Raw genomic sequence first — 25,982 nt, forward strand, 5'->3', positions numbered from 1 at the left:
AAATTAGTATTTTTTATTATTATTACGAATTATTTTGTTCGTGTTTTACCGTCATAAAAACTGCTAAATTTCACCATCTATAATCCCTAATAATAACTCCTGTATAGCAGTCTCCAACATTGTGACACTCGAATACCCAGTCAATAATGTCTAGTGGCTGGGAATGAGCTTTTTACAGTGTCTGCTATAATGTTAATGTTGGGTTTGTGTGTTTACATAGATGAATATGGCCACGGTGTAAATGCACAGTACAGTTACGATCTCATAGCCACATTACATCATTATGATAACATAAAATATGCCTTTAGTGATTTCCTGATGATAAATATAAAAAATAAAACAACTGGAATAACTACAGCAGTTGCCATTGTCTGATCTCATATGAAGCATAAGATCGTGATGACATGTGCACGTGCTGTAGTGCTGTCCCAATTCTTAGGGGTAAATTTTGAAGCCCTTCCTCTTAACACACGGTTTTAAGGGCCAAGTAGAAGGGGAAGAGGTAGGGCTACAAAAATAGATTGGGCCTTAAATTCAATATTGGTTTGTATTTAAATGGAGTGCACTATTTGTCATAGTTTTTGAACAAGATTAAGATTAAATTAGGAATGTATAATTTTTTCTATTTTGTTTTTGATAGCAGCACAGTACAATTGCTGAAATAACCCCATAAACAAATTTAATTTCAAATTTACTTCCAAGCACTTTCAAGGACCTGTTTGTTTTTAAGTACTTTCTAGGCCTTGAATCCATATGTCTGAAATTCAGTAAAAGTAAAATGTAGCATCATGTTGACACTTGCGATATCAAAATCAGCACTGTAAATCAGGAGGTACAGGTATAATACTGACCCGGACGGTGTCCAACTCTTTGTTCTTCTGCATCAACTGCTTCTCTAGCTCCACGATTTTAGACATGGCCTCATTTTCCGTTTCTAAGAGTTTATCGCTCATCTGCCAGCATGAGAAAGAGATCATTGGATTAAGATACAATGGTCTTGTGACTCTAAATATGTAAATAAAAAAAAAAAAACTTTTGCTAACATGTGACAGATTCTCCTCCAGTTCCTCCACGCGTTCCAGGGCAGCGTTTTTGGTCTCTGCGTCCTCTAGAAGCGTCCCCACGTCAAACAGGTTATCCAAATAAGCCTGGATCTGCACTTTGAGTTTATCGCTCTCCGTATGCTTCAGCCTCTGCGGAAAAAACACAAACCCCAGAGACGTGAGTTTTGGAGTGAGCGTGAATGCAAGATACTTTGAAAACTTTCATACCTCCAGATAGTCGTCCAGAGAGAGTTTGGTGAAGTCATACTGGAGGTGAACTCTGAAATTCATGTCCTCTACCGAGTGCACCACGATATTGATGAACTGCATGCACGCCACCTGAGTCACCAACAGAAGATGATGATGAGATCTGACATTACTAGCGGAGAGAGCTTTTCAGTTTAAAATAGGCACTTCGGAAGAGACAGGAAGGGAAAATTGACCCACCATGAAATCAATGTTGTTGTCTTCATTTTTGAAGTGTTCCATCAGTTTCTCAAACCTCTGGGTTTCTGAGCAGACCTGAGGAACACAAAAGACAGTTAAATTGGGAAAGGAAAGCAAATTTCCACAGATCTTTCAATATATTACAGGCACAGTTGGGTTTAACGTGTTCCACAGTAATGCGTTACTGTGTTCTAATTACAGTTTTGGGGTTAAGGCATTACATTTTAAATTTGAGTCATTTAATTACAGTTACTAAAGTCAATGTAATTGCGTTACTTACGTTACAAATATAGTTTTCGGAATAAAAAAAATGCTTCTTTTAAATCACGTTTTCTGCTGCAACGTCAGTTAATAAGCATGCGCTTTAAAATAGCTGGGGAACACAAGCTGAAATGGTTGCTGATAAGAGGGGCTGCTTCTTCTACTGGAAATACAAACATTACTTTGATTTAATTGAGCGTGAAAACAAAAATATTGCTGTGAAATGCAGTCTATGCCCAGTCTCTAAAGAACTTTCGGCTGCTTTTAACTCGACCAGCAACTTGTTCAGCACTAGAATAGAAAGCATTCTATGAAAATACTCGTCAGCAAGGAGGACACCGGTGCCCAAAAACACAGTGGCCGAACTCAGCCTTAAGAGGCTAAATTGAAACGTAAAAATTTTTGTTAATAATAAATTATAAATAATAATCCCAGAGTACATTATAATAATAATAAATAATAATCTCGGAGTACATTATAATAATAATAAATAATAATCTCAGAATACATAATAATAATAATAAAAATAGCCTCAAATTACAACATAATAATAATAATAATAATAATAACAATAATAATAATAATAATAATAATAATAATAATAATAAATAATAATCTCAGAGTACATAATAATAATAATAATAAACAATAATCTCAGAGTACATAATAATAATGAATAATAAATAATAATCTCGGATTACATTATAACAATTAATCAAGATAAATTATAAATAATATTCTCAGAGAACATTATAATATAAAACAGAAACAGATCAAATAGTGTGGTTGTTGTCTTTTACATATACGTTTACAGAATTTAGTAACCTTTGCTAATTTTAGATATTAAATAAGTTAATGCAAGACCAGTGCATAATTAAATGTTACAATAAATTTGATTTAGTTTAGTTTTAGTAAAACTGAATTAGTAAATGCTGAAATTTGTATTAAATTAGGTTATGAAGTAGTTTTGTACATGGTTAGCGCATAAATGCCGTTATCTAATATTACCTTATAGTAAAGTGTTACCAAAATATTACCCATAAGTGTAACACAGTCATTCTAAACTCAGCAGATGACTGCAAACCAACAGCAAAAAAACACAATATTAGAAATATCTATACTAAAATATTATTTTTTTTGTCTCAATCATTTAGTTAAAATTTAAAAGAGTTAAATTAAATACGCAAAAAGTATCAATTTGTTCAGTATTCAGAGGTCAAAAATCTGTTTTACTACCCATAAAACATTACTTTATTAAATATCTATAAATAAAATACAAATTGGATTCACATCAGAGCTAAATAAAGTGGATGCAGGAGACAGAATATCTTTTCTTACCTCTTTGAAATGGTCAAAAGCAGCAAGGATGATCTCGTGTCCTCCTCTGACCAAACACACAGCAGCCAGAAGCTCCAGAACCAAAGCTTTGGTCCTGCACAAAAGGACACTTATATCAAGAACCCACACCTGCACAAAATACCCAGTAACTGATAAAACATTCCAATCAAAAATTAAGGATTCATGATACAACCCATCATGAAATCTACAAGGGCCAGGTTAAATGGTCCTACTGTTATTATGGTCGACAAAATACTGAAAAATTATCCCCCTAAACAAGGAGCTATTCATAAAAGGTCTGTTTAACGGCTTTGAAAGATTTTGTATCACAGTCTTAGGGACCGTCTCAGTTACAAACCGTTCTCTCCTGTTGACCTTAATCAGCACAACCGACAGACAATTCATCTATTTATAGCTAAATTTATAGCTAAATTTATAGCGTTTTTGATCAAACGTAATGGCTTCAGGGTTTGGATGAAAGCCTTGACAGATAAGAGGAGTTCTCATCAACCATTCGAGAGCTTTAAACACAGAAATCGAGGAAACGTTTGAGACCATTGGTTACATTTTTCACATTTACAATGGTTAGGATAAATTATTATGTGGACTGAAACCTTGTATGTGAAAATCAAACACTCTTCAGAAAAGAAAACTGTTTTAAACTCTTAGTGTGGTTTCATATATGTTCAGATGTATGATTGTGATGTATGAATATTATTAGCAATTTATCAAATTAAAGCTCCAAGATGTGCTCAGCCTTATGCAGTTTGTCCATCATTAGAACTGCTGCATTTGAGGCAGTAAGTGCATCATTACTTTTTCATTAACTTAAAAGTTGGAGTGCTTTCCAGTGGCTATACAAGACCAATCTGCTTTGACTAGCCAGCAAATGCTAGCTAGACTGGATCCAAAATAGAAAACTTTCATATATAGTATGCAGAAACAGTAAGTTAAGTGATAGTTACAGCATGACAGATGTATTATTTCTGAATTTATACATATACAGCGGAGAAAATTTGTATTGACGTCACCATTTTTCACAGAAAACATATTTCTAAAGCTGCTGTTGACTTCCAATTTTCCCTGGATGTTGGTTACAACCAAAAAAAATCCATATGTGCAAAACTAAACTAATTAGTTTACAAATAAAGTCATGTGTAAAAAAAATAAATGATGCAGAGAAAAAGTATTGAACACATGAAGAAAGGGAGGTGTAGAAAGGCAGTGAAAGCCCAGACAGCAGCTGAAATCTCTCAGTAGTTCTTCACCAACCCTCTGCCCTTCGTCATTGTAAATTAATATCAGCTGCTTCAGTCCAACATCTAAATTACCGGGATGATGAAGATGAAATCAGGGTGGACATTTCAGCAAGACAATGATCCAAAACACAGCCAAGAAAACTCTCAAATGTTTTCAGAGAAAGACAATCAAGCTGTAAAATGGCCCATATAATAACTGAATCCAATAGAGAATACAAAATAAAGATAAACTTTGATAGACAAGACCCACAGAACCATCTAGATTTTTGCGCTCTGTTGAGTTTTTGAGTGAAAAACTCACACCTGAGCAATTCATGTGACTTCATTCTCCATATGAGAGGGGTCTTTAAGCTGCCATCAAAAAAAAGCCTTTTATATAATGTATTAAATATGTTTCAGTAGTTCAGGACTTCCTCCTTGTGTCATTTTATTGTTATTACAAATAACTCTTAACTTTTTAGATTTTTTTGTTTTTTTTTATTTTTATGTTTGTATTGTTTGAGTTTTTACCAAAATCTTGTTCAATTCCATGTCAACAGCTCCTTTAGAAATACAGTATTATTCCCAGGAAAAACATGATGTGATCAATACTTATTTTTCCTGCTGTATTCCTATAACCCATATTTATACAGAACACTATAAAAAATATTGTAACAGTCAGGAAGTAGGTCCAAACTCAAATATAGTACCTACTTAGCATGAGAATTGGGACACAATGGAAACACATCATTCTACAATCCCCAGTTTCATAAAACACAGTGTTTGCTGAGAAAACAAAATGCTGTACTTATTCAGACAATCAGTTGTTACTTAGCAAACAAGCAGAGGCCTCCAAACTGTCTGCATTTTATTTGAAGTGTACAATTTGAGGATTCAATGGAGCTATAAAAACCCCTGTTCTGTCAGACTGTGTGTGTGTGTGTGTATGTATGTATATATATATATATATATATATATATATATATATATATATATATATATATATATATATATATATATATATATATATATATATATATATATAGAAATAAAACCTGTTCAAACAATGGTAAAGGGGTAGGGTATACTGCAAGGATCTGTTCTAGGCCAAAGGTGGTTTTCATTATTAATGCTCCATTCAAGAGATAATAAGAGAAATTTCACAATTTAACACTGGAACAATCAGAATTCTATAACTACTAGAATTACCATGGTGGTAATTCTGACCATTCTCATACGAGACGTCATATTTATATTCAAAGCTTCTATTGAGATAATAAAATTAAGCTTTGAATGTCTGTCATCTTATTTTTTGATTAAGTATTTACTCTAAAAATAATTTTTTGGAGGTAATACAGTGGTCCCTCGCTATAACACGGTTCACTTTTTACAGCCTCGCATTTCGCAGATTTTTTTCGTGCAATTTGACATGCTTTTTTTCTACAGTGCATTGTGTTCTGCGTCCCGATTAGTGCATTGTGTTCTGCGTCCCGATTAGCGCATTGTGTTCTGGATCCTGATTGGCTGCAGACCATTGCCAATCAATCTCCTCTATGCCGTGTCACCTGTACAGTACAGAATGCATTCAGCTTGCCAAATTTACATGAATCTTTGATCGCTAGCAGTGTGACTCTGAAGTCCAAGTTTTCTCCCCACAATGTCGACGAAACGTTCTGCACCATTAAAGGTACCCAAAAGGCAGAGGAAGATGCTGACCATCACACAAAAAGTTGAACTTCTAGACAAGCTAAAGAAGTAAAAGTTATAAGGCTGTAGGGCGTCATTATGGAATAAATAAATGAAGATCAAATGGTTTTGATCTTTGGTTTCATTTTATAATACTGGACTTATTTTTCTATGAAGGATTGAACTTTGAGAGTGTTTAAACAAGAGAGAAAAGTGTGAAAATGTTAATGCCTGTCTAGGAAAAGTTTATAAAGTGTGTAACGAGGGGTTGTACAGCATTAAAACATCTATAATAATTGTAAAAAATAAAGTGGACTACTTTGTGGATTTCACCTATTGTGGGTTATTTTTAGAACATAACTCCCGTGAATAACGAGGGACAACTTGTTATTGGACAGCCTATGTATTGTTATGTTACAGGTACAGCTTATAAATGTATAGTTAGGCTACCTCAGACCATCTCACTTTTGTTTTCACTTTCACAAGCAGTGGACAAGGCTTTTCCGTGTCTCTTAATTTGCTGTTTTGGAAGACATATCTGAAGTAAAGTTATGTTTTTGCCAACAGAAAGTTATGTTATTGATAGCAGGAAGTTTCTAGGCAACAGAGGCACGCATATTTAAAGTCAGGGTGAAAAGTAGAAGACACTGAAATGCATGCGCACATTTAGACCGCTATGGTAGTTCTGGGTCAAAATAATCAGAAATCTTTTGTGTTTTGTAATTTTAATATAATAATGTTAGAAGAAAATATAGACTTATGTGTGTTTTAATTCACTTATTTTCCTTAGTCCCTTATTTATCAGGGATCGCCACAGCGGAATGAATCGCCAATTATTCCCGCATATGTTTTACGCTGCGAATGCCAATCCAGCCACACCCCAGTACTGGGAAACACTCCTAACCTCCCAAATTTACACACACTCATACACTACGGCCAATTTTGTTTCCCCAATTCACTTATATATAGGCCAGTTGGCATTTCTTTTTTTTTATAATAATTTTTTAGGGGTTTTTCACCTTTATTTGGAAAGGACAGTAGAGTTTGCAGACAGGAAAGTATTGGGAGCAGAGAGAGGGGAAGGGTCGGCAAAGGACCTCAAGCCGGGAATCGAACTCGGGTCGCCGTGAGCACCATGGTGCTATATGTCAGCGCACTTAAACACTAGGCTGTTGGCATTTCTGTGTGGATTTTGCATGTTCTTCCCGTGTTCGTGTGGGTTTCCTCCGGGTGCTCTGGTTTCCCCCACAGTCAAAAGACATGCGCTATAGGTGAATTGAATAAACTAAATTGGCTTTAATGTATGTGTGTGAATGAGTGTGTATAGGTGATTCCCAGTGCTGGGTTGCAGCTGGAAGGGCATCTACTGCGTAAAACATATGCTGGATAAGTTAGCGGGTCATTCCGCTGTGGCGACCCCTGATGAATAAAAGGACTAAGCCGAAGGAAAATGAATGAATGAATGAATGAATGAAAATGACTGCCTCTGTAGCTCTAGTGTTAATTGGTTATATGTTTGTAAAACCCATTTCCAAATAATGGCCTTCAGACTGTTTTTTTTTTTAATATGAAGATACAAGATTCCCTCATCCAGACCAGATATACTGCAGTGTGCGTGTTTGTGATTACCTGGGATTTTTGTTGTTAAGGCTCAGAGCAATTTCATTGACAGCATGCGGATGGGACATGACCATGTTGAAGCCATACTTCAGAGTGTGACAGATAAGAGAATACAAAAGAGGATTAAAATAAGCTTAAAATAAAAAATACAATATAAAAAAATCATATTCTGCTTACCTGGTAGTTCATAATAGCTCTAAGACACATGATGCAGACGTGAACATCATCTTTTTTACACACCAAGCGGGAATTCTTTAGAGTTCTGCGACTGGGCAAAGTATTTGACCTGAGAACACAATACAATATTATGGGCTGATTTGTAAAAATCCTTTCCAGTTTTCACCGTAAACAAATCTGCTTGCGTTTGTGTGTGTCTACCTTAAGGAGTGCCGTGTGGAACGTGGAATGCTGCTGCCGCTGACTGGTGATGGCAGATTACTGTCGCCATGCAGATCTTCTATAGACCTGCTCCAGGGAGTCTCTACAGAAATATCACCTGTGGCGCTCTCTGGTACATCTCCATCAAACCTGGGGCAGAATAAAAGTGTTTAAAACTTTATAAGTAATTCACAGCGGCATCATTATATTCTGTTTATGTGAAAAGTATTTTTAGTATGTGAAAACACTGCACCCTCCCAACTCCTTCATGCGGAGAAAGTGTGCTTCAGTCACATTTTAGGCTCCATCACAGTTAATAGAGTTATTTGTTACCTGTCAATGTAACAAATTAAACTTGTCTTCTGAATTCCAATGCATTTTACTGCTAATGCTACAAGGACGTCTTTTGATACTATAAAACCACTGTTCTGAACAGGCCTAGCTTAGCTCCTACATGCCAGACTGCATTCTTATGCATAAGAACAACTATTCAAGTAATATTCAAGTGTGGTATACTGCAAGGCTATGTTTTAGGGACATTATTGTTTAACTTGCAGTAATTCCCACAGGTTTGAAATATACTTGTGGTGGTAGCCAGGTTGAAACACACCTTTTACCCAAAGCACATAAATATGGCCCGTTTCCACTGAGTGGTACGCTTTTATGGCCGTTTCCACTGTCAAAAGGCATACTGAACCATACAACTTTTTCGGCACCCTTTCGAATGGGTACCAAACACGAGAAAGGGTGCCAAAAGGTGGAGCTACACGCGCAAGTGAATGCTCATTTTTTACAGAGATATGTCACAAGCTCGTGGACCCAGCCAGAAAGAAAACAAAGGAACCGCCATGTTTTAAATACACAGCCAAGACATTACACTGTAATACTATTTGCATATAATAACGAGCCATGGATGACCCGCGCTCAAACAAACCTTGTTGTTGTCTTGATGAACAGCCACAAAGCCAAGAAAAACTAAACCGTGTACTGTACAAGGCCGTCTAAAAGTGCGAGGGGATTTTGTTTTCTCCAGGGAGCTCGCGACCTAATAAAGATTAATGTATGCTGTGTGTAGTTTTTCTGTAATTGGTAACATATTGGAGACTCTAAGGATCTGTATGTGTTCATATATGTTGCATTTATTCATTTATTTTATATAATTACAGACGTTACAGTAGGCTATTTCGCACTGTCATTGATCTGCAGTTATAACTAAATCCTGTTCATAGAAAGGTAAGTAATAAACATTTCTACACAAGTATTTATGTGTACAAAGCATCTGTTTTGTGAGAAGTGCTTCTCACATTATATGTGAACGCCTGTACAGCTTTACTGTAGACATTTATTCGAGCGAGAATGGCATCGACTGAAACTTTCCGTCGTACACCACGCCCATCAAAAGGGTACCCTTGGTAGTGGAAATGCAAGCCTGATAAAGGGGACCCCTACCAACCCGTACTGTACCAGTCAGTGGAAATGAGCCAATAGTTAACTTTGTGACAAACAAAACATAATTAGATTTTTAAGGAGCCACTATTAAGGGTTTTTGAAATTAACCTTCCATGTAGTGTGTAACACAGCTCTAAGTGAAGTGAAATATCCAGTTAAGGCTCAAATCTTAAAGTGCGCCATGTTTAAAACTATTGATTCATCTATAAAAGAGTCGACTCATAGCGGTTCAAATGAATCGCCGTAATAACGAGTCTTTACGGAACTCACGCCGGCCCCACCCATTTGTTGCACGCTCACAAACACTGTAGAAAGAAGAAGATGACAAACACTGTAGCAGATCCCTGTTGAATCAAGTCACGTAGATGCTGTGCTCTGAGGTGTGAGGGAAATTTAGTGTTATTTTCCCAACCCAAAGATGAGGCTGTGAAGATTCAGTGGTTGAAGTTTATTTTTGCAAAAAATACCTCAGCATTATAGCCCCAGCCTTGTGCTGTGTTCCTGTCATTTTTCTGACGAGTGCTTCAGCAATCCACATGCTTACAATGGGGCATTCGTTGGCCGTTTGTTAAAGGAAGGATCAGAAAAGACTACTGATGTATGGGACTTTATTAGAGCTTGACAGTAACTTGACAGTACACAGTTCATGGATCAGTTTCTTCCTCCGTTTCACAAGTGTAAGTAAGTGTGATTAAAATGGTTGCCTCTTTGTTTTCTCTAGCTTGCAAAATGTGTATTTAATTGTGTTTTGTTACTTATAACCACTTGTATTGTATCTGGTTAACTCTTTATACTGATATATCGCGTCTAAAACCACGCTGAAAACGCACCGCGTCCCGCTTTCTTTACAGATTTTTGTGAGCTCGCAATGTTATTTCTATGGCCACCGTCAGCTGTTCCTACACACGTGCAGCGGTCAAGTTTCAAAATAATTCAGCTTTTGCCACTGTGTGGATTAATACTGAATGTGTGTCATGGTTAGGAATACAGCAATATGCTGGTGTTTAACTGCATTGCTTGGGCTGCCTTGGGCTCACACATACACTCTGCACTAAATACTGAACAAATCATTTGGGAGACTTTGGATAATTAGGTAAAAATAAATGCATATTACAAGACAATGAAAGTGTTTTTTTGACCTTACATGCATGTTGTTGGAGACCTCAAAAAGCTAAATTTGATCTTTTTAAATGCATAATAGGGGCTCTTTAAAACTTCAAAACTCCTGATATTTACCAAATTCAGAATAACTAAATCAAGCAGCACTTTTTAACATGGCTCTTAAGCTTTGCAATAGCATTTCTAACACCTCGACAACTTAAACTTTATATTTAAGACTCATCCATTTAGCCAGGCATACAGTTCATTCCCCATAGTCTGCTTCTAATTCTGCTGTTTATTTTGTAGAGGTGGAACTATTGATGCTTTCTTTATTAGAACCTCTAACATTACTTACATTTCTTTTCTATGCTAACACCTTAGTTTCTCTCGACTCCATTATGCACAGATCCAGCCCTGGCTCAGCATCAACCAACATTTAACTACGTATTATAAAGCAAAGACATCAAAAATTTGGAAAACTTTATGTTGTAAGTGTTTTTCAGTCTTCAAATGAATCACATCACAAGAGTTTCATAAATCCCTGTTTTCCATCTTGATTGTGCAATGTCCTCAAAATACACCTTTCACATTCCCACCCACCAAGCCCTCCATCAGAGCTAAATGAGGCAAATATAACTCATCACTCCTCTTTCATTAGTCAGAAGCAACACAAGCCAGCAGTGAGGGTTGACAAGATTTTGGCAACAAAAGTCAACTGTTGTGACAACCCCCCCAGATTTCAATGTGTTCTGAGATGGCAAGCAAAAACAAGGAGAGAGCAGGTATGACAAAAATCAAGACTGACAAGAAAAAGAGCTACTTACGTGACAGCATACTGGGCAAACGACAGGTACTCCACCAGCACATCGAGCCCTTTGTTCTCCTCATTGAGAAACTCTCTCACCCACCTAAATGTAAAACAGAAACCATTGATAGTGGTTTCCTGATTGAGTAACTCAAAAGAAACCTTTCACATTTATATTTGATAAGTTTGTTGACTCACCCGATGTGATTAGTCCTAAGAGATATCTCCAGCTCTCTGAGCACCTGAGTTGACTCCTGAACTCGTCTCCTAAATTTCTGTGTAAAAAAGATGAAGCAATTTTATATTTGAGCAACCATGAACTTCACTGGGTGCAAAATACCAATAGCTGTGTTTATCAAATGCATAAGGCTGGATGTTAGCCTATTTGTATGGAACAAATGTGATGAATCACTTATGATGGAACCGCCATGCACATTTTCAATGTAGACATATAAATGTATGAAGGCCATGATGGCAGCACCTTTTTAATAGTCATTCATTCATTTTCCTTTGGCTAATGAAGTTTTAAGCGTTTCCCCCAAAGAAAAGCCTGTCTAAGCAGAATGCTAGCATGCATCTGTAGATCCGCTCACGCTCCGCCTCTTTGCCCTTATTTGGTTACCCGCTGTTGGAGCGATGATGCGCCAACGAAATGCCGCCTGCTGGCCACGCCCACTTGTAGCTTCATTTGCTCTCTTCAGAAACCTATGGGTGATGCCACGATACAACATCCAAATCTTTTACAGTCTATGGTTCACACATGATTCCTTTCCGGAAAATTGCTGAAAAAGTCTGTTTGTGTGAAAGGGGCTAACTGACTTCCAGAGTATTTTTTCACACTATGGTTAACAATTCCTACCAGCTTCCAACATTCTTCAATATATATTTAATGTCCAACAGAAAAAAGAAACTCATAAACCACTCAAGGATTAGTAAACAGTGTTTTATTTCAATGATGCATTTCATTTTAGGGCAAACATGAACTTCACTGGGTGCAAAATAGCAATAGCTGGGTTTATCAAATGTATAAGGCTGGATGTTACCCTATTTGTATGGAACAAATGTAATGAATCACTTATGATGGAACCGCATTGCACATTTTCAATGTAGACATATAATTGTATAAAGGCCATTATGGCAGCACCTTTTTAATAGTCATTCATTCATTTTCCTTCGGCTCAGTCCCTTATTTATCAGAGGTCACCACAACAGAATGAACCAACTATTCCAGCATATGTTTTACGAAGCGGATGCCCTTCCAGCTGCAACCCAGTACAGAGAAACACCCATATACACTCGCATTCACACACATACTCATACACTATGGCCAATTTTAGTTTACCCAATTCACCTATACCACGTCTTTGGATTGTCTAAACCACATGTCTTGCCCCCACGCGATCACGGGGAGAACAGGCAAACTCCTTGCTGTGAGGCGACAGTGCTAACCACTGAGCCATCATGCCGCCCATATTTTTAATAGTTGAATAGTTTTATATACACACTACATTATACTGAAGCAAGCAGATTTACAGTTTTTCCTTAAATGTTGCTTTGGCAATTCCAAAAACCCAAATAAAATATAATTTGGCCTATATTATAATTCACTGAGCAGCTTGTTCTTCAAATTTGTTTTAAGCATATTGCTGCATTAAGATTCATAAATGAAACTTGATAAACTATTTCTTTACTACTTTATTAATACAGTTATGTCAACTTTTCAGAAAGTAAATGATAAATGTGTGTAAATTAAATTTTTAATGGTATTGTAAAACTGTTACACGTGTAACCTTAAAGGCATTATCTACACAAAAATGAAATGTTTGTCATCAACTATTCCTCATCCACTTGTTCCAAACCTATATATTTTTTTAGTTCTTTCCTCAATTGAACACAACAGAAAATATTTCACATTAAGCTCTTTCACACAGTGATACAATTTCCGGAATGACTTACCCGGTAAATAAAAAAAAGCACTGTTCACACATGCAAGGATATTTCAGAATTTTTCCAGAACAGACCGTTCACACATCCATTCCAAAATACCGGTAAATTCTGACATCATTAACCAGAAATGGCCTCTAAACGGCTTTGCTTGTATTTGTAAACACAATAGGGGTCAGGCTTTTGTTGATGGTTTTCCTTTTATTTAAAGCTTGAGCATTCATGCAGCTGCTTAGATCCAGAGACATCCAAAGGCAGAAGTGCTAAACGCAGCTAAACGTTTACACATTACAAATTCTGTGGATGGATAAGTATTGTTATCACTTTTATTATTATCACTTTGATGTAAACATATGGAGGAAGACTTTCGCATGTCGATACGTACATTTGTTTGTGTGCTAGCACTCACCGGAGCACTCCTACATGTGCACACGCGCCAAGCAGCATTTTATCGATAACTTTTTCCACAGTTGGCATTAAAAATGAACATAGAAATGTTATCTGACTAACAACTAGCAGCTGAATGTGTCTGAAAAAGTATTTCAAAGCTTATATTTTTATAAACAGCATGAATGTGAATGCATCTGAATGTTCTGATTGGTTGGAGCAGACATCTCATGTCAGCGCATTCTAAGCATGAACGCGATCTTTTTTCGGCAATTTTCCTTCTGCGTTCATACAGAGCAGCATTCCGGCAAATTACCAGTAATGTTACAACTTCTGTTTCCTGAAAATTGTTGGAGTGAATTTACCAGTATTTTCAAAAAGGGCCTGTTGTTCACACATGATCCCTTTCTGTCTGTATGTGTGAAAGGGGCTAATTGACTTCCATAGTATTTTTTTCATACTATGGTTAATTATTCCTACCAGTTTCCAACATTACTCAATATATATTTTATGTCCAACAGAAAAAAACTCAAAGTTTGGAACCACTCATTTCATTTTTGGGCTAACAATCCCTTTAATTAAAAAAAAAACTTAAACCCAACATGTCCAATCCAAATTTTAGACAACTTAAAGCTTTCATTTTATTTACATTCATTAATTCAGCACTGATACTATTCTTTCTTCTTAAACGCTGCGATTTCCTTCTAGTACCCTATTGGGACCCTCTGCAACCCCAATTTGAAAACGTCTACATTAAAAGTTTTATTTTGATAGTATTATGCAACCGCTATACGAGTTTTAACTTCAATAAGTTCTTCTGGATGGCACATTAAATTTAAGGCTGGTGTTTCTTTGATAACTTAGAAGGAGTTGTAAAATATGCAGGAGACATTTCTTTGTTGCAATTGCCATTCTGCATGCTAAGTGCCATGCATAGTCAGATTTCTTTGCATACATAATTCATTAGGATGCCTTTTACATATACGTGTCATACATATGATGTCAAAGTATCAAGTGTCTTTCCAGAAGTGCTTATGATACTGCACAGTTTATAATTTTGTATAGGAGGCATCCTACAATTGTTTCGTATTTATCCAAGATAAAAAAATACTTGTATATTTGTATTATATAAACACATTTATAATATAATGTACATTGCAGCATCATCTTTTTAATCCAAACTCTCTAAACCTTTCAGAAAGTATACTGTGCTGTAATTGGTCAGATCATAGTTTCATAGTTTCAGATCATAATAAATTACTGGTAAAAAGAATTTGTTAAAAAAAAATTTCGTGCAAACTTGTTGTTAAAATCGTATCATTATTAATATTATTAAAAGTAATAGAGCTAACATGGACATGTGCATTTTTTACATTAATATTATTAACAAAAATGTATGAATACTTCAGTAGATATATTGCATTACTTGTTATTGGTACCGATAATACATTACCATTTATATGACAATCATGTTTCTTCAGCATTTATTTAACATAATCATATTTGGTTTGGCATTTCATTTACATATAATCCAACCCAGGTTCATTCTGAAAACGTACCACTATATACATTTCCGGAGAGCGCTAAATACATAATTTGAAAGAAGAATCAAATTTTACCACTATCTCACTCTGTTATTTGTTTATTTTATTTTTTAGCTTCTGTTTTGGTCTTACACGCTTTCTGGAAATGTTCTTCGCCAGACTTGAACCCCGTCGTCATGGTCATCATGGTCAACTCCTGTCTGCATCTCAAGTCCACCAACGCACATGGCGAGCTATTGGACAAACTGGTAACAGCGGCAAAACCGTCCATACGGAGGTAAGGGGTCAGCTGGTAAGCGTGAAAAGAAACGATGCCATACCGCCCTGTAGTGTTTTAAAAACAAAATGCAGCCATGCGCACTTTTGGCTACATTATTTGCGATCTCCAGAAATGTATATAGGGCTATGTTTTCAGAATGAGTCTATGTTGATATAATCAATGCACATGGCACTTGCAATTTCTTCGTTTACCATAGAACTCTATGTATGTGCGTTGACCTGTTTGCTGAGTGTAAATTACAGAATTTTCAGTGTTGCATTCAACGTTTGACACAACAGTACATACAGTTGAAGTCAGAATTATTAACCCCCTTTGTTTTTTTTTTTCTTTTTTAAATATTTCCCAAATTATGTTTGATGGAACAAGGAAATTTTCACAATATGTCTGATAATATTTTTTATTCTGGAGAAATTATTTGTTTTATTTCGGCTAGAACAAAAGCAGTTTTAATTTTTTCAGATCTTTTTTAAAGGTCAAAATTATTAGCCCCTTTAAGCATTTTTTTTTCTTGATAATCTACAGAACAAACCATTGCTATACAATAAATTGCCTAATTACCCTATCCTGCCTAGTTAACCTAATTAACCTAGTCAAGCCTTTAAATGTCACTTTAAGCTGTATAGAAGTGTCTTGAAAAATATCTAGTCAAATATTATTTACTGTCATCATGGCAAAGATTTAAAAAAATCAGTTATTAGAAATGAGTTATTAAAACTACTATGTTTAGAAATGTGATGAAAAAAAAAATCTTCTCTCCGTTAAACAGAAATTGGGGAAAAAATTAACAGTGAGGCTAATAATTCAGGGGGGCTAATAATTCTGACTTCAACTGTAAGTCAATATGTTTTTGACTATTTTTGAGGGAGATTACCTCTATTAACTTTAGTGATTTAAATGGCAAAAAAGTGACAACACGCATATCGACAACAGCAGTATCACTTTAGCAAAGAGCACTAATTGGAAAACCCTGGAGTCTTACTGGGGGTTATTACGAGACTTCTGAACTTTAATGGTTTAAAAATATACCATATATGGTTCTTCACCCAATAAATGGTTAAGGGCACAATGTGATTATACCTTGCAGAAAAGCAAGAGCTTTATGGGTACTTAAATATTAGTTAATTAACACGGCAGACAAAATGTGCATAAACAAAGAAGCTCACCTTCCTGGTGACAGCAGGGTCCAGAAAGCTTCTAAGTTTCTGGATGTATGTATGGGGAGGATTCTTCACTTGGAACCGTTCCTGTTAGACAGACAAAATATGTTACATTTCAATTATTTATATCTAATACCCTCTTGAAACAAGTTCAATCCCCTCCCCAACATAAAACATTAACTAAGCAAACCTCCTTTTCTGCTCAGCTATCCTCTGATCTAAATCACAATCATTAAACTCCTCATAAAGCCTAATTTTCCTCCCCCTAGTCACTTCTGAACCACATTTGGTCTTCAAATGATCACCCAGAAATAATCATTCATTATTTAGACAGCAGACATTTCACACGCTTTCACCTCAACAAACATTTCCACAGTCAGCCATGCTCTCCTTCTCTTACGTCAGTGTAGCCATGGTGACATGTTAGGGTGGATGTAGAGAGAATGTATTAATAAAGAATCTGTCTACATAGTGTTTCTATTATCATAAAGCAACTTGCCTCTGTGTATATACACTTCAGGGTGCTTATATATATGCGCTCGATTTCAATTTGAGGTTGTGCAGGCTTATAAGAAATACAACATCTTTCATGTCAAAAACACTGACAGAGAAATAAATATGCTTCATGTTAGGTTTGACATTTGGTTTATTAGAATCATTCTTACAAAAAAGATGATGATGTGTATTAGAAAAGGCAGTTTAAAATGAATACGAGTTTTTGCCATTGCGTGTTGTGTGCTCACAATTGAAATAAAAGTCAACCCTGAGCGGAAAAAGCATGTTACATCAGTCGCATCTTTTTCATTCTCAAATCAAATGAAAGCAGAGGTGGGGTTTCCGGTGACAGCAGTGTTTATGTTGTCAAGATGACTACAGAGAACTTTTAATGACAGAAGAGAGACTTGTGGTCGCTGTTTCAAGTTTCCAGAGCTGTATGACTTTACAAATCTTGGATATCACAATGTTATTAAATATTGCAATTATAAAATATCGACAGCAACATCAGCACACAATAGGGGTCAGCTTATTCAGTTGTTTCCTAGTGACATAAAGCGCACCGTGCACAAAAGGCGCACAAAAAAGACAGTGTGGTGCGTCTTATGTTTTTGGAAACGTTCGGTGTGATCGCCCTTAAATGTGCAACACATACAGAAGTCAGAATTATTAGCCCTCTTTGAATTTAGTTTTCTTTTTAAAATATTTACCAAATGATGTAAATATCAAGGAAGGAAATTCTCACAGTATGTCTGATAATATTTTTTCTTCTGGAGAAAGTCTTATTTGTTTTATTTCGGCTAGAATTAAAGCGTTTTTTTTTTTAATCCATTTTAAATCCAGAGTTTTATAAAGTTTATTGCCATTCTTTCACTTCAGAAAAATCACAGAAAGAGCTGAGTAATATGACACGATGCATAAAGATGCATTAAACACTTAGACTCATAGTTGTCTATTGTCTTAATCCAAAAATACAGTTGAAGTCATTAGCCTCGTTTTTTTTCCTCCCAATTTCTGTTCAACGGAGAGAAGATTTTCTCAACACATTTCTAAACATAATAGTTTTAATAACTCATTTCTAGTAACTGATTTATTTTATCTTTGCCATGATGACAGTAAATAATATTTGACTAGATATTTATCAAGACACTTCTATACAGCTTAAAGTGACATTAAAAGCTTAACTAGGTTATTAAGGTTAACTAAGCAGGTCAGGTTAGTAATTTGTCAGGGTTCTGCCACTCTGGTCTTGTAAATTCTTGTTTTGGTGGCAGAGTCCGGACACTAGCTCTGTTTTGTCTTGTCCTGTAGTGCTCGGCTCGAGTTTTCTTGGGTCGAGCACTTGTTTTGTCATTGTCTGGGTGCGCGTCATCAAAGGTGCGCGCGGACCGTGCGCGCTCCCGCTTGACGCGGGTGCGCGGGGTCTGCGCGTCCTTGGGACGCGCGCTCTTGTACTCGTGTTTGTTTTGTTTCGTCAGCATCGCGCTGTTTCATTCTCAGCGTCTCCGTCTTGTTGGTTTTGGTTGGCGCTGAGATGAAACATGCGCGTTGCATTTATGTGAGCGCACGGTAAGGTGTTCACTTATCGTGTGCTCGTGTCTTGCGTCTGTTGTCAAAGCACGTGGCTCTGTGTTTACATGGGTCGCGTGCTTTTGTTGTGTGCTTTGTGTCTTGTCATACGAACACGCGGTTAATGAGTTCTCTCATTGGCTGCGTGTTCTAGTCTTGTTTAATGTGAGCACCTGGCTTGTGTTGTCTCCTTGTGTCAGGTGCTCTCCCGTCTATTGTCTAGTCCCACCCTCCTTAATCCATTATTAGTTAATTATGTTCATCTGTTTGTGTATTAATTTCTCCTGCTTATATTCTCCTCATGTCTGCTGTCCTGTGCCAGTTCGTCGTCAATATTTCCCAGTCCTGTATGTGTTCCAGTCTTGATCCCTGTCCAGCCCTGCTTCGTCCAGCCAACCCAGTCAAGTTTGTTTCTCTGTTTGTGTTCTAGTTTAGTGTTTTCCCCCTCGGGGTAGTTTGTTTTGCTGTTTTTGCCTTTTTATTTTTGTATTATTATAATAAATATTTACTTTACTCTGCATTTGGGTCCTCGCCCCTTTTTCCCCTTACTGAACCGTGACAGTACGAACTGGCCACTAGAGGACTCAGCAGCTATGGGTTTGTTTCTTCGCCCAGCTCTCTCCCAGAACAAGGATCTCCACAATCAACCCCTCGCCAGGAGGTTACTGGAATGTCATCAGAACAGTCGTCCATTTGGGGTGTATGCTCAAGGCCTCCTTGAGGCAGTCTTGGGGCTTGGATTCCCCGAGAGAACCCTTATCCATCTCTTCCTGGCAGGATTAGATGAGCCACTTGATTGGGAGGAGCTGGGTGATTTAAAGGCATGGACTTATTGGGAGGTGGTTGAATACACCTGCCTCAGGAAGGAGAGGGAGATCCTGCAGGGGGAATGGACCCCTCTCTCCACCACCACAAGCACCATCTCCCAGCCCATGACCGACCCCCAAGGGTTAACCCGCACCCAGAAGCGGAGGCTGAAGAGAAAGGCCTCTTCAGCGAGGGTGGCTCCAGCCCCAGAGCGCCCGCCAGTGTCGGCTCCAGCCCCAGAGCGCCCGCCAGTGTCGGCTCCAGCCCCAGAGCGCCGCTCCGTGTCGGCTCCAGCCCCAGAGCGCCGCTCCGTGTCGGCTCCAGCCCCAGAGCGCCGCTCCGTGTCGGCTCCAGCCCCAGAGCGCCCGCCAGTGTCGGCTCCAGCCCCAGAGCGCCGCCCCGTGCCGGCTCCAGCCCCGGTCATTGCCTTGCCGGCACCACCCAGACGTCTTGCCCTGCCGGACCCAGCCCCGGTCATTGCCCTGCCGGCACCACCCAGACGTCTTGCCCCGCCGGCCCCAGCGTGGCTCATTGCCCTGCCGGCCCCACCCAGACGTCTAGCCCTGCCGGCCCCACCCAGACGTCTAGCCCTGCCGGCCCCACCCAGACGTCTAGCCCTGCCGGCCCCACCCAGACGTCTTGCCCTGCCGGTCCCAGCCCGGCTCCTTGCCTTGCCAGGACCATCCAGACGTCTTGCCCTGCCAGCCCCAGCCCGGCTCCTTGCCCAGCCGGCTCCCCACGGGCCTTCACCCCAGCCGGCTCCCCACGGGCCTCCTGTCCAGCCGGCTCCAGCCCTGCCGGCTCCCCATAGGGCTCCAGCCCTGCCGGCTCCCCATAGGCCTCCTGTCCAGCCGGCTCCCCTCAGGCCTTCGGTCAAGCCGCCTCCAGCTTTGGTGGCTTCCCTCAGGCCTCCTGTCCAGCCGGCGCCCTGCAGGCCTTCAGTCAAGCCGACTCCAGTCCTGCCGGCTCCCCACAAGCCTCCTGTCCAGCCGGCTCCCCTCAGGCCTTCAGTCAAGCCGCCTCCAGCTTTGGTGGCTCCCCTCAGGCCTCCTGTCCAGCCGGCTCCCCTCAGGCCTTCAGTCAAGCCGCCTCCAGCTTTGATGGCTCCCCTCAGGCCTCATGTCCAGCCGGCTCCCCTCAGGCGTTCAGTCAAGCCGCCTCCAGCTTTGGTGGCTCCCCTCAGGCCTCCTGTCCAGCCGGCGTCCTGCAGGTCTTCAGTCAAGCCGGCTCTCCACAGGCCTCCTGTCCAGCCGGCTCCCCTCAGGTCTTCAGTCAAGCCGCCCCTAGCCCTGCCGGCTCCCCACAGGCCTCCAGCCCTGCTGGCTCCCATCAGGCAACCTGCCTTGTCTCCCCTGACAGACTGTCCCTGGGTCGTCCCTCCTGCTCCTCCTTGGTGTGCCCCTCTACCACCCTGGACGGACCCTCCGGCTCAGCCCTGGTTGTCTGACGGGGCTTCTGACCCATTGAACCCGCCCTGGACTGTCCCTCTGGTCCCGCCCTGGACTGTACCTCCTGTCCCTCCCTGGTCTTGCCCTCCCATCCCTCCCTTGTTCGTTTTGTTGGGTCTGGCTTGGCTCCCCTCCCTCCCCCCCTTTATGTTGTCTTGCCTGTTCACTTCCCTGTCTTGTGTTTGTTGATGTTGCCTGTTTTGTTGTCTTGTGGTGTTTCTTGTTTGTCTTGTACCTTGTTGGATGTTCCCTTTAGGGACGCCAGGTGGCGTCCCTTTTGGGGGGGGCTAGTGTCAGGGTTCTGCCACTCTGGTCTTGTAAATTCTTGTTTTGGTGGCAGAGTCCGGACACTAGCTCTGTTTTGTCTTGTCCTGTAGTGCTCGGCTCGAGTTTTCTTGGGTCGAGCACTTGTTTTGTCATTGTCTGGGTGCGCGTCATCAAAGGTGCGCGCGGACCGTGCGCGCTCCCGCTTGACGCGGGTGCGCGGGGTCTGCGCGTCCTTGGGACGCGCGCTCTTGTACTCGTGTTTGTTTTGTTTCGTCAGCATCGCGCTGTTTCATTCTCAGCGTCTCCGTCTTGTTGGTTTTGGTTGGCGCTGAGATGAAACATGCGCGTTGCATTTATGTGAGCGCACGGTAAGGTGTTCACTTATCGTGTGCTCGTGTCTTGCGTCTGTTGTCAAAGCACGTGGCTCTGTGTTTACATGGGTCGCGTGCTTTTGTTGTGTGCTTTGTGTCTTGTCATACGAACACGCGGTTAATGAGTTCTCTCATTGGCTGCGTGTTCTAGTCTTGTTTAATGTGAGCACCTGGCTTGTGTTGTCTCCTTGTGTCAGGTGCTCTCCCGTCTATTGTCTAGTCCCACCCTCCTTAATCCATTATTAGTTAATTATGTTCATCTGTTTGTGTATTAATTTCTCCTGCTTATATTCTCCTCATGTCTGCTGTCCTGTGCCAGTTCGTCGTCAATATTTCCCAGTCCTGTATGTGTTCCAGTCTTGATCCCTGTCCAGCCCTGCTTCGTCCAGCCAACCCAGTCAAGTTTGTTTCTCTGTTTGTGTTCTAGTTTAGTGTTTTCCCCCTCGGGGTAGTTTGTTTTGCTGTTTTTGCCTTTTTATTTTTGTATTATTATAATAAATATTTACTTTACTCTGCATTTGGGTCCTCGCCCCTTTTTCCCCTTACTGAACCGTGACAGTAATTAGGTAATTATCGAAAAAAAAAGCTTAAAGGGGCTAATAATTTTGACCTTAAAACGAGTTTAAAAAAATTAAAGCTGCTTTCATTCAAGCTGAAATAAAACAAATAAGATTTTTTCCAGAAGAAGAAATATTATCAGACATACTGTGAAAATTTCCTTGCTCTGTTAAATATCATTTGAGAAGTATATATAAAAAGATTTATTTATATATATTTCACAATATACATGTTAAACTAACTAAATATACATTTAAACCAAACTTATGGCTCTTAAGGGTGGCATTGAATAAATTTGTAATCCGTATATCCTGCATTTTGCATTCTAGCCTGTCCCAGGCTTGTGATTGAGGCTTACGGTATGTCATTTCCATGTGCTGAACTCTATTATTATTCACCTACACTTAGTTATATCCAGATTTTGCATTCTATAGCATCTTTAAAAAGAAATTTGGTGCGATTTGAAAATTCTGAATTTAAAAAGTCTGGGCCAAAACCAAAACATTGGATGCACTTGGCCAAAAACCAAAACTGAAAATGATTTGTAATGCTAATTTATTATTTTATTAAATACATTTTATAAGACTTTTTAAATTTAACAAAAAATATATACTGAATTAATTGATTATACTGATTAAAAAAAACATAATCCAATAAAATAACCGCATTTGTGACCCTGGACCACAAAACCAGTCTTATGTTGCACAAGTATATTTTGGCAATAGGCAAACATATATTCTATGGGACAAAATTAGGAGTTTGCATGTTCTCCCCGTGTCTGCATGAGTTGCAGCTGGAAGCATCGGCCAGTAAAACAATTGCCTGAGTAATTGGCGAGCTGTGGCAACCCCTGATAAAGCAGGTAATTTATGCCAAAAACCATTAGAACATGAAGTAATGAAGATCACCGTGAGGATATTTTGACAATTTTACACTGTAAATCTATCAAAACAATAGCAATGTAATACGCATTTTTGAACACTTCATTTACACAGCCTTAAAGTCTTTTTTTAATTTTTTCAGTATATATATATATATATATATATATATATATATATATATATATATATATATATATATATATATATATATATATATATATACATACAGTTGATGTCAGAATTATTAGCCCCCCTTTTAATTTTTTTTTCTTTTTTTGAATATTTCCAAAATGATGTTTAACCAAGCAAGGAAATTTTCACAGTATGTCTAATAATATTTTTTCTTCTGGAAAAAGTCTTGTTTGTTTCATTTTGGCTCGAATTTTTTAAAAATCATTTTAAGGTCAAAATTATTAGCCCCTTTAAGCTATATATTTTTTCTTGATATACAGAACAAACCATCGTTATACAAAAACTTGCCTAATTACCCTATCCTGCCTAGTTAACCTAATTAACCTAGTTAAGCCTTTAAATGTCACTTTAAGCTGTACAGAAATGTCTTGAAAAATATCTAGTAAAATATTATTTACTGTCATCATGGCAAAGATGAAACAATTCAGTTATTAGAAATGACTTATTCAAACTATTTTGTTTAGAAATTTGTTGAAAAATCAAAACAGAAATTGGGGAAAAAATAAACAGTGGGGCTAATAATTCAGGGGGGCTAATAATTCTGACTTCAACTGTATATATTTTGAACCCTCAGATTGTAGATGCTCAAATGTTCAATAGATGTTCAATAGCAAAATATCGTCCTGTAGGGAGTACATATAGGGAAAGCTTATTTATTCAGATTTAATGTGTAAATCTCAATTTCCAAAAATGAACACCTATGACTGGTTTTGTGGTCGAACGTCACATCTTATGGTCCGTTTCCACTGAGTGGTACGGTACGGTACGGTATGGTTTGGTTCAGTAGGCTTTTATGGCCGTTTCCACTGTCAAAGGGTACCTAAAAGCGAACTGTACCGTACCACTTTTTTGGTACCGTTTGCAAAGGGTACCTAGCACGACAAAAGATTACCAAAAGGTGGAGCAAGATGCACAACCGAACGATATTGGTTTACAGCGAAACATCACTAGCGCACACAAGCAGAAGCATGAAAACAAAGGAAGCGCCATTTTTAAATAAAAAGCAGAGACATTACACTGTAATAATATATACATATAATAATGAAAGCCAAGAAAAACTAAATCTGCCTTGTCCTGTTTTTGTTTTACGAGGCCGTCTAAAAGTGCGAGCGGTTTCACTTTCTCCAGAAAGCTATTGAAGTGCTTCTGATATCCCTTCAGAAACGGACAAACACTAGAGTGACAGGCGAAAAAACAATGGCGAAGCCAGATAAAACAAAGGAACTAATTATTAAATTATTTATCACCTTCTGGACTAATATGAACTAGGAATGATGGAATTACTTTCTAACAGAGGTTACATGTGCTGCTGAAGATTAAAGATACAGATGAGAGGTTTGCATTGACTGTGAGCAGAGATGTATAAAGTACTAGAGACCCAGACTTAAGTAAAAGTCAACCCAGGCTCATTCTGAGAACGTAGTCCCGGGGACGTTTCTGGAGACCGCGAGATACGTAGCCGGGGGTACGTCCGGCTGCATTTCATTTTTTTAAGCGAACGCTGCGGGGCGGTGTGACGCCGTTCCTTTCGGCGCTTGCCGGCCGGCCGGCCGCTCGCCTCCGTGTGGAGGGCTTTCCCGCTGCAACCAGTTTGTCCGGTTAGCTCTTCGTGTACTTTGGCGGACTCGAGGCGCAGGGAGGGGCTGACCACGACGACGACCGGGTTCGAGTCCGGGGAAGAGCGGTTCCAGAAATCAGGTAAGAAAACAAAATCCAAAAAATGAAGCGAACAGGTTCGTCACAGGGTGAGGATGTACTCAAAATCTGAAAACGTGGTAAAAATCAGACGAGGGCTTTTCTTTTTCTGGACGGCTTTTGTGAATCGTCAACGGTTGGGCTTAGGGACGGAGGAGGAGGGTGGGTCAGCCGATTGGCCGGTCGCACGGTCAATCATTCTGTCGTCCAGGCAGACAGGCTGAAGGTCGTTCGACAGCGGCCTCTAGCGGGTTTACGCGAGGACGGCGCGGGAGAAAGCGCGCACAGCGGCCTCTCGCGGATTCGCGAAAACAAAAACTGCAAAAATACGTACCTCCCGGGACGTATCTCGCGGTCTCCAGAAACGTCCCCGGGACTACGTTCTCGGAATGAGCCTGGGTTGGTAAAAGTACAAGTACTCTATCAAAAAGTGACTTGAGTAGAAGTAAAAGTGCTCTTTAAGCACCATACTTAAGTGGAAGTACTAAAGTATTCAACATTTTTTGTACTTAAGTATTGCAAGTAGTTTATTTCAAAATTTACTACTCAAGTACTGAAAGTAAAAGTACAAGTATTGTGTAATGTAGTTATTAAAGAATGCAGTCAAAAGACATCATATTGTTTTGTTTATTTTAAATCTCTTTTTTGGGGGCACGTCATTAAGCAGAACGAAAAGAAACAAGACTTACAATACTGTTTTTCTCTCACGCTTGAACCACAGATCTGGAAGATTATAACAGCTTTAACACACACCTTTCAAAGTTGTGTGTCACAAAAACAGTCCATAATCCACTCAAAACGCTATTGAAACCCATTTTCGGAGCACAAATTACTGGTTGTGAACGCTGTAAACAAACGTTCTAATTCACTTGATTTTGATTTTATTGTAAAAAAAAGAAAACGTGTATATTACTGCGTTAAATGAAAATCTGAAATATTTTATGGCTTATGGCTATGATATAGTATTCAAAAATGTTTCATTTTGATTATGTTTTAATTAAACTGGTCTTAAACTTCATAT

General features: G+C 39.0%; 1 protein-coding gene across 4 annotated transcripts in view; it reads right to left on the minus strand.

Annotated features, from left to right (window-relative positions):
* The window catches only part of fmnl2b (formin-like 2b), a 64,274-nt gene that overhangs the window by 26,773 nt on the left and 11,519 nt on the right, over positions 1-25,982 (minus strand). For all 4 annotated transcript variants that reach the window (XM_056459673.1, XM_056459671.1, XM_056459674.1 and 1 more), the window contains exons 3-13: positions 16,685-16,765; positions 11,565-11,641; positions 11,386-11,469; positions 8,012-8,161; positions 7,811-7,919; positions 7,643-7,719; positions 3,090-3,183; positions 1,491-1,565; positions 1,272-1,382; positions 1,044-1,193; positions 852-953 (exon numbers count right to left, since the gene is read on the minus strand). In XM_056459673.1, the coding sequence (XP_056315648.1) occupies positions 852-953; positions 1,044-1,193; positions 1,272-1,382; positions 1,491-1,565; positions 3,090-3,183; positions 7,643-7,719; positions 7,811-7,919; positions 8,012-8,161; positions 11,386-11,469; positions 11,565-11,641; positions 16,685-16,765 (1,110 nt within the window). The remainder of the gene's footprint in view (positions 1-851; positions 954-1,043; positions 1,194-1,271; positions 1,383-1,490; positions 1,566-3,089; positions 3,184-7,642; positions 7,720-7,810; positions 7,920-8,011; positions 8,162-11,385; positions 11,470-11,564; positions 11,642-16,684; positions 16,766-25,982) is intronic.

This window comes from Danio aesculapii, chromosome 6, assembly GCF_903798145.1.
Source record: "Danio aesculapii chromosome 6, fDanAes4.1, whole genome shotgun sequence".
Lineage (NCBI taxonomy): Eukaryota > Metazoa > Chordata > Actinopteri > Cypriniformes > Danionidae > Danio > Danio aesculapii.